The 12,821-nt window shown below is 42.3% G+C and overlaps 1 protein-coding gene across 1 annotated transcript in view; it reads left to right on the top strand.

Moving 5' to 3' along the window:
• GCSAML (germinal center associated signaling and motility like) overlaps positions 1–11,618 on the top strand; it is a 41,477-nt gene extending 29,859 nt beyond the window's left edge. Inside the window, exons 3-4 of the mRNA XM_045826332.1 lie at positions 4,113–4,141; positions 11,259–11,618. Of these exons, the coding sequence (XP_045682288.1) occupies positions 4,113–4,141; positions 11,259–11,489 (260 nt within the window). The 3' untranslated portion in view covers positions 11,490–11,618. The remainder of the gene's footprint in view (positions 1–4,112; positions 4,142–11,258) is intronic.
• Positions 11,619–12,821: the final 1,203 nt, after the last annotated feature.

The raw sequence follows: 12,821 nt of genomic DNA, 5'->3' as shown, positions 1-12,821 counted from the left end.
TGAACATCTTTTCACATGTCTATGGGTCATCTAATGTCCTCTTTGGAGAAATGTCTGTTCATGTCCTCTGCCCATTTTTTAACTGGAATGTTTTTGGTGTTAAATGGAATGACTTCCTTATATATTTTTAATACTAATCCCTTATTGGATGTACTGTATCCTTGGTGAATATCTTCTTCTATTTAGGAAATTGTCTGTTTGCTTTGTTAATGATTTCCTTGATTGCACAGAAACTTTTCAGTTTGATGTAGTCCCATTCGTTTATAATATCTTTTATTTTCCTTAACTGAGGAGACATATCCAAAAAATATTATTACTAAGAGTGATGTCACAGAGTTTACTACCTATGTTTTCTTCTAGGAGTTTTGTGGTTTCAGGTTTCACCTTTATGTCTTTAATACATTTTGAGTTTATTCCTGTATATGGTATACAAAAGTGATCTAGTTTCATTTTTGCTTGTATCTGTCCAATGATCCCAGTGCCATTTATTGAAAAGACTGTCCTTTCCCCATTGTATGTCCTTGCCTCCTTCATCATAGACTAACTGACCATATAGGCAAGGGTTTATTCCTGGGCTCTCTGTTTCGTTCCATATATCTATGTGTCTGTTTTATACAAATATATGTGTCTGTTTTGATTACTACTACCTAGTAATATAGTTTGATATCAAGTAGTGTGATATCTCCAGCTTTGTTCTTCTTTCTCAGGATTATTGTGGCTATCTTGGGTCTTTTGTGGCTCCATGTAAATGTTAGTATTATTTATTCTAGCTCTGTGAAAAATGCCATGTTATTTTATGATTGCACTGAATCTGTAGTTTGCTTTGGTAGTATGAACCCTTTAATGTTTTTAATTCTTTCTATTCACAACATGGTACAGCCTTTCATTTATTTGTATCTTCTTCAGTTTCTTCAATATCTCATAAGTTTCTGAACACAGGTCTTCATTTATTATAAATTTATTCCTAGGTATTTTCTTTTTTTAAAAAAGATTTTATTTATTTAATTTTAGAGAGGGGAAGGGAAGGAGAAAGTGAGGGAGAGAAACATCAGTGTGTGGTTGCCTCTTTGGCGCCCCCTACTGGGGACCTGGCCCACAACCCAAGCATGTGCCCTAACTGGGAATCGAACTGGCCATCCTTTGGTTCGCAGGGCCATGTTCAATTCACCGTGCTATACCAGCCAAGGATTTAAGTATTTTCTAATGCAATTGTAAATGCAGTTGTTTTCCTAACTTATCTTTTGGACAGTTTATTATTGCTATATAAAAATAAAACTGATTTCTGAATATTAATTTTGTATCCTGCAACTTTACTGGATTCATTTATGAGTTCTAATAGTTTTTTTGGTAGAATCTTTATGGTTCTCTAAATATAATTTCATGTTATTGGCAAATAATGACTATTTTGCTTCTTTCTTTTCAATTTGGATACCTTTTATTTCTTCTTGTCTGATGGCTGTGGCTAGGACTTCCAGTACTACGTGGAGTAATAGTGATGAGAGTGAACATCCTTGTCTTGTTCCTGATCTTAAAGAAAAAGCTTTCAGAGTTACACCACTGAGTACAACATTAGCTATGAGTTTGTCATTTATGGCTTTATGATGTTGAGGTATATCCCCTCTACTCTCATTTTGCTATGAATTTTTATCATAAATGGATGCAGGATTTAGACAAATGCTTTTTCTGCACCTATTGATAAGATGATATGATTTTTATCCTTCATTGTGTTTATGTGGTGTATTATGTTAATTGATTTGTGGGTATTGAGCCAACCCTGCATCCCAAAAATAAATTCCACTTGATCATGGTATATGATCTTTTGGTGTATTGCTCAATTTGGTTTGCTAACATTTTGTTGAGGATTTCTGTATCTGTGTTCATCAGGAATATTGTTGTATAATTTTTTTTGTAGTATCATTGCCTAGTTTTGGTATCAGGGAATTGCTGGCCTTGTAAAATGAGTTTAGGAGGATTCCCTCCTCTTCAATTTTTTTGGAACAGTTTGAGAAGGATATGTATTAATTCTTATTTGAATGTTTGGTAAAATTCACTATTCTTATGAGTATTTAATATTAGCTGGACCTATAAGGATGCCACCTTGCTCATATCTAATGTTATTTCTTTGCACGCTTTCCATCTATTATTTGACTATCAGTTTTACTATAGTTCATTAATTTCATTAACATGTTGTGGAACAAATTTTGTATTTTATCAACCCTCTATCACAGGAAAGTCTATCTCTTGGCTCAACTTCAAATGATATATGCCTTACACAAATTCTAATGGATTCACCAAGTATTTTGCTCCTTTTACAGGAAAAGGAGATACAAATTGGTTTGGATGGGGTTATTTTGAAATAATTCAGACTACTAATTCCCATGTAACTTCACTGAGGTGCAGTCCCCTTCATTTTTTTTTAAACATGCTATGTATTTATACTGCCTGGGGTAACCACCCCTTCTTGATCACCAGCATCTGTCAGCCTAATGTACTCTATGTTGTAGACCATTATGTCCTGTGGACACGATCAATATTCCTGCAGAGCAGATTTCCACAGAGAGACAGAAATCGATAAAGCCCTGAGATGCCACCATAGCTGCACTGGTTTCCCTCCATGGGAAATCAATGTGTGTTAGACACCTGCTGTTGTATTATGTCAGTCAAGTAAGCAGACCTCATCTGCAACAGTAGATGCAATTGAAGCTGCCATCTAATTAAATTTATGACAATGTCCAATACCCAGCCATTCTTTACACAGGTTAAAAAGGGAAATTAAATGGGAAATTATTAAAATCAAGACCTCTATATCTTTTCAATAGTCAAATACATAACTTCCTGATTTCATTGGGGAAGCCAAATTGCTGTTATTTTGTTTGTTTACATTCTATGTGGACCAAGTCACAAGAACTGGTTAGGAGAATTAATGTGACAGTGCTCTCAGTTGGTCAGTGGGTCTATTTCACGTATGTTTTCAGGTCCTGATGAAATTCACAGGATGTGCTTGTGGATCCTTTCTGCTCATTAGAAACAGACACAGGAAAATGTTTTCCCTCCACTCTGATTAGTGGTTTCTTTCAAAGCAATGTCTTTGGTCCTCTGATTAGCTAAAACACATAATTAATCAAGTTTTCCTAGTAGAAAATTTTCAACAAAAAAATTACATTGTAATTTTCAAAACCTGTGGAGCATAACAAATATAAGTGATTATTCATATTTATGGAGTGCTCATTCCAGGCAGGCAATGTTACAAGAATTTAACCTTTCCTCTAAATAATATTTTTTTCTGTGACTCATGTATTCTTAAAGAAAATACTAAAATTTCCCAATATTTTGCTACTTTTTATTTCTTCTTGGATCTGAGTAATTTTTAATTTCAAACATTGTTTTATACTTTTAGTATTAATTTATAAATTTATTGTATTACAATCAGTTTCTGTGTTATTTCTGCTTTATGGGTTTTACAAAAGTTCTTTGTTATATATTATATATCAACTTTAACACAAGTTACTTATATTCTTTAAATTTTGGTTTCTTCACATGGAAAATAGCCTTAAAATTAAAAAAAATACTACAACTTTAGATGGTGGTTGTGAAAATAGCATTAAAATGGTCTATTCATTAAAACTATGCCTTATTTATTGAATTAAAAATTTAAAGTAATGGTTGTATCATGTGCTGCAGAAGCAATGATTCAATACCTATCTCTATAATGAGTGTTCATCTTTTAAAAGGTATAATTTTCCTGTGATACTTTCATAGAAATTATGTCTTAAATTTATACCTTTAATCATTCTTCTTTCATACCTGCTATACTCTCTTTTCATAGCATGTTTGTGGGCAAATTTGTGTTATCTAACCCCCAAATCCACTGCTCTTCAGGTTGGGTGTATCACTTCACAGAAACACGGTGCTGCCTCGAAACACTCGTTCTTCCTCGATCTTGTCCGAAAGCCTGGAAAAGCTGTGCAATGATGAGGCACAATGCCGGGCATGCAGATGCCAGCCTCTTTATGGTTTTATCACTGCATTCTATCCTTTTTACCTCCCCCCCCACCCCACACTGGGGTGGTCCAAAACTCTTATGCTGATTTCCTTTTATTTTTATCCTCCAGGTAAAGAAGTTTCATCCACTTCTAATCAGGTAATAAAAACACTGCATCTGTCTGATAAGTGTCAAAATCCAGATGACTTTACATAAGCACAGCTGTAAGTCTTTACGTGCAAATTCTGAACGCACTGATCAATGTTTCTCATATTTTAAATAATACTCTTGGTAATTTTTAATTTTTTTTTAATTTTGGTCATTTTAATCCAGAAATGAAAATAAATAAAACATTAAAAAATACTTTAACACATTTAAATGATTGGAAAGTTCTTGCTGTTCCAATTCTACTGAAGTTTATTGTTTTAACTTTCAAAATTATTATAACAAAAATAAATGAAATCAAATAAATAGACACATAATTTGACCTCCAAAAAGCATCAATCCTTTTTAGTTCAGCACATTTGTTTCCATCCTTTTGTCCATGAATTAACATTTATATTTAAAAACATGGTGGATATCAACAAGCTTATGAAAATAGTGTATTCCTTTTAATACTACTATATCACAAGCATTTTGTTAATTTGATTATTATGAAGCATCTTAATTTTTAACTTTTTCTTTATGGTGTATGCCCATGAATTACAAGCAGCGTGCCACAAGAATTTGGGGGGGGCACTGACTTCTTTCCTTCAGATTGTCAAATTTAAAAGATGACAACAGCCAACACAACAGTAGCCATCCAGTATGCATGAATAAAAATTATACCTATTTCTTTTCTAAGATTGCCAAAATATATATATTTTGGTATGTTGCAGAATTATAGCAATTAGATTGTGTCATGAGATTTAAAAAGGTTGAAATTGAAGATCCAAGATGAAAGAGGAGCAAGTAGAAGCTACACTAATCTTCTCCCAGGACAAATTGAGAATTGCAGAGAAATCACCCTGAATAACCAACTGGACACTAGCTGGAAAGAAGCCTTATAACCATAGAGAGACAGAAGAAACGACTTTGCCACATCAGGACTGATAGGAAGCATGGAGAAGGTGTGAGAAGGCTGGCTAGGCTCCCACAGGTGGCAACTGAAATGCCAGTGGGACATTTCAGCATCCAGGGGCTTCCCTCTGAGAAGTGTGAGCTCTAAATGCCGAGCTGGTCCCCCCAGCCTACAGCATCAGAGCCAGAAAAGAACCCAGATGACATCCAGCTATGAAAAGCAGCAGGGGTTCTGTTGGCCAGGGAGAGATGGCTCGAGACTCAGAGCCTCTTAAAGGGCCAAAATACAAAATTTCATTTGCAGCCACTGACCCTGGGCTCTGGCAGAGGGAGAGCAGAGTGGACTAGAGACACTTGAGGAGAATCTGGTGCCGGTGGTTCTGGGGAGAGAACTGAAGAAACAGCCTCCAGGATCCCTGTGCTGAGTTATGCCCCATACAGCAGAGTCCACCTTCTCAGGCAGAGCACTCCTGTCCAAATGGCATCAGCCTGAGGGTAAGCAATAGGCTGTGGATAGGAATCACTCTGCCCCACCCTCTGGTGCTTAGGCCAGGCTGCTGATTGCAGTTTGATTAAATTAACAACTGGTATGTTTAACAGCTGCTTAGTTTAACATCTAAGGTAGAAAAATACAAAGTAGCAGCCAAAATGGAAAGACAAAGAAATAGACCCCAAATGAAAGAACAAGAGAATTTTCCAGAAGAACTAGATGAAATCAAACTAGATAAAAAACTGAACTAACAAGGAAACTAGATGGAGAGTAGATGCTAGCTAGTGGGAGTAGGTAGGTGAGGGGGTGGAGGGATTGGGCAAAAAGGAAAAAGAACTCATGGACACAGACAACCAAGTGATGATTGCTCCAGGGAGGGGACTAAATGGTAATGGAAAAAAATACAATAAAGAGTAAATTTTTTAAAAAGTTTGAAATCACAGGTGTATGCGATTGAAAATGTACATAAGCAGGCAGACAGGGCAGTGGCCTGGAGGTGGCCCACTCACGTTCTCAGGCAGCGCTGAGGCAGCTGCCCAGGGTCTGGCCCCTCCCCTCCCCCAGTCTCCCTTTCCTCCTCCTTCCCCGCCTCTGTTGTGGTTCTCTGGGGGACTAGCCTTGCCATGGGCACCACAAACTCTGGCTGGGGTCAACTCACTATCCTGAAAGTCCATCCTCCCAAGAAGAAGGGACAGAATGAAAGACCACTTTGTAAGAAAGTCCTTTTTAATACATGAATGAGACTGCAGAAGACCAATGGGAGGACAGCAGGACTCCCAGGCCAGAAATTCGGTTCAGAAAAGGGCACCAGCTTGATGTCACAAGGAAAGGTGATAATGACAACCACCAAGGAGATTTGGAGCCTTGTTTATTATTTTTTTATCCTCATCCAAGGATATTTCCATTGATTTTAGAGACAGAGGAAGAGAGAGAGAAACACTGATGTGAGACAGAAACATTGATCGGCTGCCTCCCCTAAGCACCCTGACCGGAGATGGACCAGCAACCTAAGCATGTGCCCCGACCAAGAATCGAACCTGCAACCTTTTGGTGAATGGTGATGCTCCGACTGAGCCACCTGGACAGGGTTAGAGCCTGCTTTACAAGTATCTGTTCTTTCTTCTCTTCATGAAAAGAGCCCTGAGGAACGGGAGTGCAGTGACGAGATTTCTCAGGAAGGGAAGTGTTCATGGGTATGTCCCCTCCCTGACAAGCCTGTCATGCTGTGGGAAGAATGGAAGAGTTTGCTTGCAAGATGTGAAAGGTTCGTGAGAGTAATCTCTCATGATGTGCTCCCAGACTGGCTCAAGGATTATGAGTTCCTTTTACATGGACACTGCCCCCCTGCGCCTTCTTTATTGGTGATTGATTTCTAGAGAGAAGAAAAGAGAGAGAGAAATGCTGATGTGTTGTTCCACTTGTTTATGCATTCATTGATTGATTCTTGTATATGTCCTGACCAAGGGCCGAACCCCCAACCTTGAGGTGTCAGGATGACATTCTAATCAACTGAGCAATTTGGCCAGGGCCCCCCATGCCTTCCTTCCTGGCCTGTTTAAGAGCATTCTCAGAATATGCACAGAGACAGGCAACGTCTTCTGTACCTGGGATCTTTACATATATTTTGCCCAAACATGTCCACTGTGGCAACTCTGCAAGAGACAGTGGTGTGTGGATTCTTCCTGGGATCCGTCTCTGCCTTTCCTTTTCACAGCTCTCCCACAGAGTCAACCGCCACTGAGAAGGGGCGTCTCCCGACTCTGCTTTAAACTGGATTACTCTGGTATTGCTCCTTTGATTATGCAGAATTGAATTCTGTTCCTTGGTGTCACTATTCTTTCTACTATAATCCACAACCTCACTTCATCTGCTTAATTGTGCTGTGTGTGTTGGGCATTGCAGCCATTACAGTCTCCTAGTGGGGCACGTCTGCCACCCATCAGCACCAAGGAGTCAGGGCTGGCACGTCTGGGGGCACAGGCCTGAGTGAGCCATTCCTGCCTTGCACTGTGTCATCTCCGAGGGCCTCCTGAAGGCTGCCACAGTAAACGACCAGCCTCCAAATCACGCGGACTGCCTGTATGCTACCTGCATCCGTGAATGCCTCTCTCCTGGCAAGTGTCACGTCTGGTTTCACTCCCATCAGCTGTTCCACATCTTTGTGGTTGCTGGAGCTTTCGTTCACTCCCACAGGGTCTCACACCGAGGAGATTTCCATGGTCAGCAGAGGCCGCGGTGAAGAGGGTGCACTGTGACACCTGGCCGTAGCCGAGGATCAGGATCCTGAGCCAGGGCCTCCGTGCCTGTGGGCCGCCCTTCCTGGCCATTGGCGCCAGTATCAGAGGAGCCCCCAAACTTCGACAGCCTCGTGGGCTTGGTGATGCCCCAGGGGTGCCTTGTGGTACATGACAGAGAAGAGAAAAAACAGAAATAAACCATCCCACAAAGGGTAGAGTGCATCTTTGGAGAAAAGGAGAAATGGCCCAAACCCCGGCGTGTTCTTGGGATGTACCGACTGAGGGCCCTGCGGGACCCTGCAAACTGGCTGTGATCCATTCGTATTTATTTATAGAAAATGGGGAAGCAGTTTAGCTGGAGCTCCTTCATCTCCCATTCTCTCTCCATAAGACACCAATATAAACCGGTTTAAGTGAACGTTTCATGTATTCTGCCATGCACCCACATTTCTGTGCACATTACACACGGGATTATTATACCCATTATCATACTCATGGCGTGTGATCATTACCCCCATGTACAATGCGCAGCCTTATTTTTCCCTTAAAAATTTGGGCAAAAATGTGTGCATTATACACAGCAAAATATGGTCTATCTTATTAAAAGGTGGGAGTGTGATTTTAGATGCTCTCTTTGGAGAAAAAATTGATGTAAATAAGATATCTAACTTACTATTTAAATAAGAATTTATGTAAATGTTTAAAACATAAGAGTAGGGGAGGGAGGGAGAATTTCTGTACAGAATGAAGCATGCAAGTACCGCAAACTGTACCAGTTTCGCACGGAGTGATGGCTGTGGGACCAGGCGGAAACCCCAGAACGCGCAGAACCGAGGTGCCCAAGGTGCCTTCTGAAGGCCCACACACCTGGGACCGGGTGAGCGGAGAGCGCAGCCCCAGCCGCGGGGTCACGGGACCACTCGGAGCGCTTGGGAGTCCCGTGGTGGAGGGAGGGGCTGTGTAGCAGCAAGGGAGCGGCAAACGGTGTTAGGTAAAGGCTCTAGTTCAGGTGTCCTTTGGGAGGACCCGCTTGTTTTCTGTGCCCGACCCTCTCTGAGGAGGACAGCCACCTGCTTGGGAGAGTCCGTCTGCGGGCGGGCAGGCAGTGGAGAGGTGCGCACAGGGGCTGACTGATCACCTCCTGGCTTCCAGTTCAGTTTTGTAGTGATTTTTACGGGACTGCGGGGAGGTGATGGTTTTCCATATCCTTGTTACGGGGCTTTGCAATGCCCTGGAAATGTCCCTCTATTACAATCACTGCCCCAACCCCGCTTCCTCCTCCTGGAGGTAATCACTGACCTCCCTTTGCCCCCGCTCCTATCATGGTTCCTGGCACCGAGCCAGCCACTAAGGAGTCCACCTTGTCCAGGTGTGCGCTGGGCTCCTCTTCCTCTGCTTCCTCTGGATTAGGAAGACAGGTCCACCTCTGGGACACTGTGTGGAGAGCTTCACTATGACAGATCCGTCGGCTCTCCTGAACAAAAAGGCCAGCAGAACTTTTTGTAAAGCAGGACCTGATACCCAGCATAGAGTTATAACCAGTCCCTGAACCTGGTTTTTAAAGGATGACATGGTGGGAAGTTTTAAAAGGGAATTATATTTTGTTACAGGGAGTCTGGTAGAAGCTTTAAAGCTGTATCTTTGCAGAGCTGCTAGAAGTGAAAGAGATTGCTCATGCCTGAGATGTACCCTATCTCTGGTGTCAGGTGGAGTGGTAGAGGAAGAAACAGGTTTGCAGCATCCTCGTCTTCGGAGACCCACCCAAATAGCACATGAGTCTTAGGTTACTTACCATCATCCGAGACTTTAGGTGACCGTCACATCCTGGGGATTGTGGATATTAAAACTAAAACAATGAGGCCCTAAGTGTGGGGCACCCTGAACTGGGTGTTTGGGATTATGGAATTTATTCCGCATAGGGTTTTCTCGGTTCTTTTTCTCCTTTCTCCCCCCTTCCAATCTCCAGCAAAAGCTGGGAACTAGCAAGAAAGAATCCGTTGTAGAACTTGGGAGAAACTAAGAGTGTTTCATTCTGGACAAGGCCACTGCCTGGGTGCTAGGTGGACCCAGCAGAATAAAAAGCAGGCTCCCTCCCCTAGGGGAGTCAGCCCAGCAGGATGCAGCCAATGGGAAGGGCGGTCACAACAGCACGTGTCAGAAGCCAGACTGGCTCTATGGTCATGCACTGGGATGTGGGGCGTAAGATGCAAGCTCGAAGCAACACCAGCAGATGAGCAACCCGTGGGCCCCATCACCCTGCACCCCAGAGGAGGAGCTGAATCTGCTTCAACCTAGTGCAAACCCTTAGGAAAAGCGAAGTTTAACATCGACGACATAGAGTGCAGTAGAAATCTCTCTCTCTGGGGTGCGTGAGTACCCATTTGTGTGTGTGTCTGAGTGCAGCTCGCTGCGCTCCATCTGACTCTTGGTCTCACTGTCTCGCCGACGGCTCTCCCGGGATGGCGCCCAGGGGCCTCTCTCTCAGCGGTCAGACGCTTGCTTGCCCTGTGCAGATTGTTCATTTTCTTCTTTTGTCTGTAGGCTGATCAGGGCCTCTACAGCGTCATTCTATCACCAGTAAATAGTGGCCTTTTCCAATATATTTTCCCTTCCCCGTTATAAATTGCTGAAACCACAAAGCATGTTTGGAGTGATAGAAGGTTGGGGCTTCAAAAGGCAACTGGGTGGTAATTCCAGTCACCATGGAATTGCCCTGCTTGCTGTGGTCTCAGCTGCCAATAGAAAGAACCAAATGGAATATGACAAAAAAGTACTTACACTCTAAAGTTATTCATTGTATTTAATCTAATAAGTACTCATAGGTATGTAACTTGATTAATCCCTTACTGAGTTCTGTCTCAACATCTGTGACCTACAGTAACCTCGTATGCAAGTGCTTTCCTCCAGAGCACAGGTGCAGACACAAGGCCCGCGGGCTGAATCCGGCCCTCCACCTGGTTTTATCCAGCCCAGCACCTCGTTCCTCCCCAGCGGCAGCGCCGAGCTCTCGATGAACTGTTAAGGAGTGGTTACATTTATACAGTCCTAAAGTTACATTCAGCCCTTTGAAGGCAACCTCGAGGATGATGTGCCCCTGCCCCGTGAAAATGAGTTTGACACACCTGTTCTAGATAATTAGAGGGACCACCATGTTCTTCTTTCCTTTTGTTATACGAAGTGAAATAAAAGCAGAGAGAGTACTAACAGCACATGCAGGGCACGGCAAATGTAGGTTTACCATTTTTTTCATATGGAAACTACCATAATTAATAAATAATAGTAATACAAGAATAAACTGTTTCGAAAACTCACAACTGTAAACCTACTTTTGCCACCCACCCCCAGTACGCATCACTAAGCTGAGGTCTCTCAGACATCAGGGCCCAAGGTGCTGGGTCAGAAAGGAGGAGGGACAGGCACTGAATTTCAGCTTGATGGATAGTTCTGCAGCCTTGACTCCTCTTCTCCTTCCTGTCCTTGTGCCCGGCAGGGAGCTCAGCACAGTGCGGGTTCTGACGAAGTGTGCTACACCGTCATCTGCCACAGGCCCTCCTTGAGCTCCAGCGAAGGTGGCTACGAGAACATTGACGCTGTCACAAAGAGAGTGAAAGCCCAGAACGAAGAGCCAGAAACCGAATACACCCTCCTGAGGGCCATGCACACCTCCAGGCGGCCCTCCTACACCCTCGAGCACGATTATGAACTTGTGCTGCCCCAGTAGGCCCCTCGCACCCTGTTATGGCTTCTGGGGAGGTCTCTCAACACTCAGCTCACAGAACACCCACTTCGCCAGAGTTGAGAAATGGTACCCTTCTACCACGCGGCCTTGGGAGACCCTTCAACATGGCCCCGCTGAGTCTGTGCGAAGCCAGGTGCTGTGACACTATAAAGTGTTCTCCACCTTTTTGTCTGTGAGGTTTGAGGACGTGGAGATGGTGGGGCGCCTTTCTAGGACAATAATCACCCACCGGTATGTGACCCAGAACATTCCATTCCAATCATTGTCTCCAAATTTCAAATGCCAACATTTTCATTCCTAAGTATATATTTTATTTCTGATGTGTAAACTGCTCAATAAACTTTTAAAATATAAGGCCAGTGATGAGATCCTTTGCTAAGCTGATACTTCCATTTTGCCTTTTCTATGTGTGTGAAATTTTATTTGTGGTAATGTTTCAAGAATCGACAGTGATTGGTAACTGGGTTTCGTGAGAAGAGAAGCTGAGCGTGCCATTCATTGAAAAAGAAGTGCCTCAGGCTTAGCTGTCTGCTGTCTTTCTTTCAATAGTAAATAGAATGATTTTGTTCATATATCAGTAAAAACCAAAAGTGACCTTGTACGTGTAGCTCTGCTCACAGCGTACTGGGGAATTAATTACCCAGGAACTACCTCTGCTAAAGTTACCTCTGTTAGTTACCTCTGCTAAAGAAGGGGTCATCTCTGATTTTAAATTTTAGGCAAGTGGATAAATGACCCATTCATTTATATTTTCATTCCCAAGGAATTTTTAACTGAGGTGCCAACTTCCCAATGAGGACACAGGCTCTAATGGACAAAGCATCCATGGTTCATTTTTCTGTATCATGGCCCTTTGGCTGTGGACAAGCATCCGTCAGTAGATGGACACGGCTGCCAATCATTTTATGCAAGTTTTGACTCCCTGCTCTTCACTAGTTCTTGTGCTCTTTTGTGGTGATTTCAAGGTCTGAACAGAGACCATCATAGAAATCTTACAATTGTGAACAGTCACTCTGTCAGAACTATGCCAGTCTTGTAGAAATCAGCTAAATTTAGGAAATGACAAAATTAGTTACTCTCTATATGCCTTTGTATTTTAATATATAATAAGTGTCATTTAAAGTAAGACTGAGTAATTTTTAATTGTGTAACAATCTGGAATTATAGGAGAAGGGGTAGGCGATAGACTCATGAATACTATGTGTTTTTTTTCATTTAATCTTTATTGCATTTCTTCCATTACCATTTAGTCCCCATATACCCCCCTCCCCCAGCAATCACCACACTGCTCTCCATGTCCATGAGTCCTTTTTC

This window comes from Phyllostomus hastatus, unplaced genomic scaffold (assembly GCF_019186645.2).
Source record: "Phyllostomus hastatus isolate PE091 unplaced genomic scaffold, TTU_PhHast_1.1 phas_contig_150, whole genome shotgun sequence".
NCBI lineage: Eukaryota > Metazoa > Chordata > Mammalia > Chiroptera > Phyllostomidae > Phyllostomus > Phyllostomus hastatus.
Note: the sequence above shows the minus strand (reverse complement) of the source record. Positions and strands in the feature narration are given on the sequence as shown.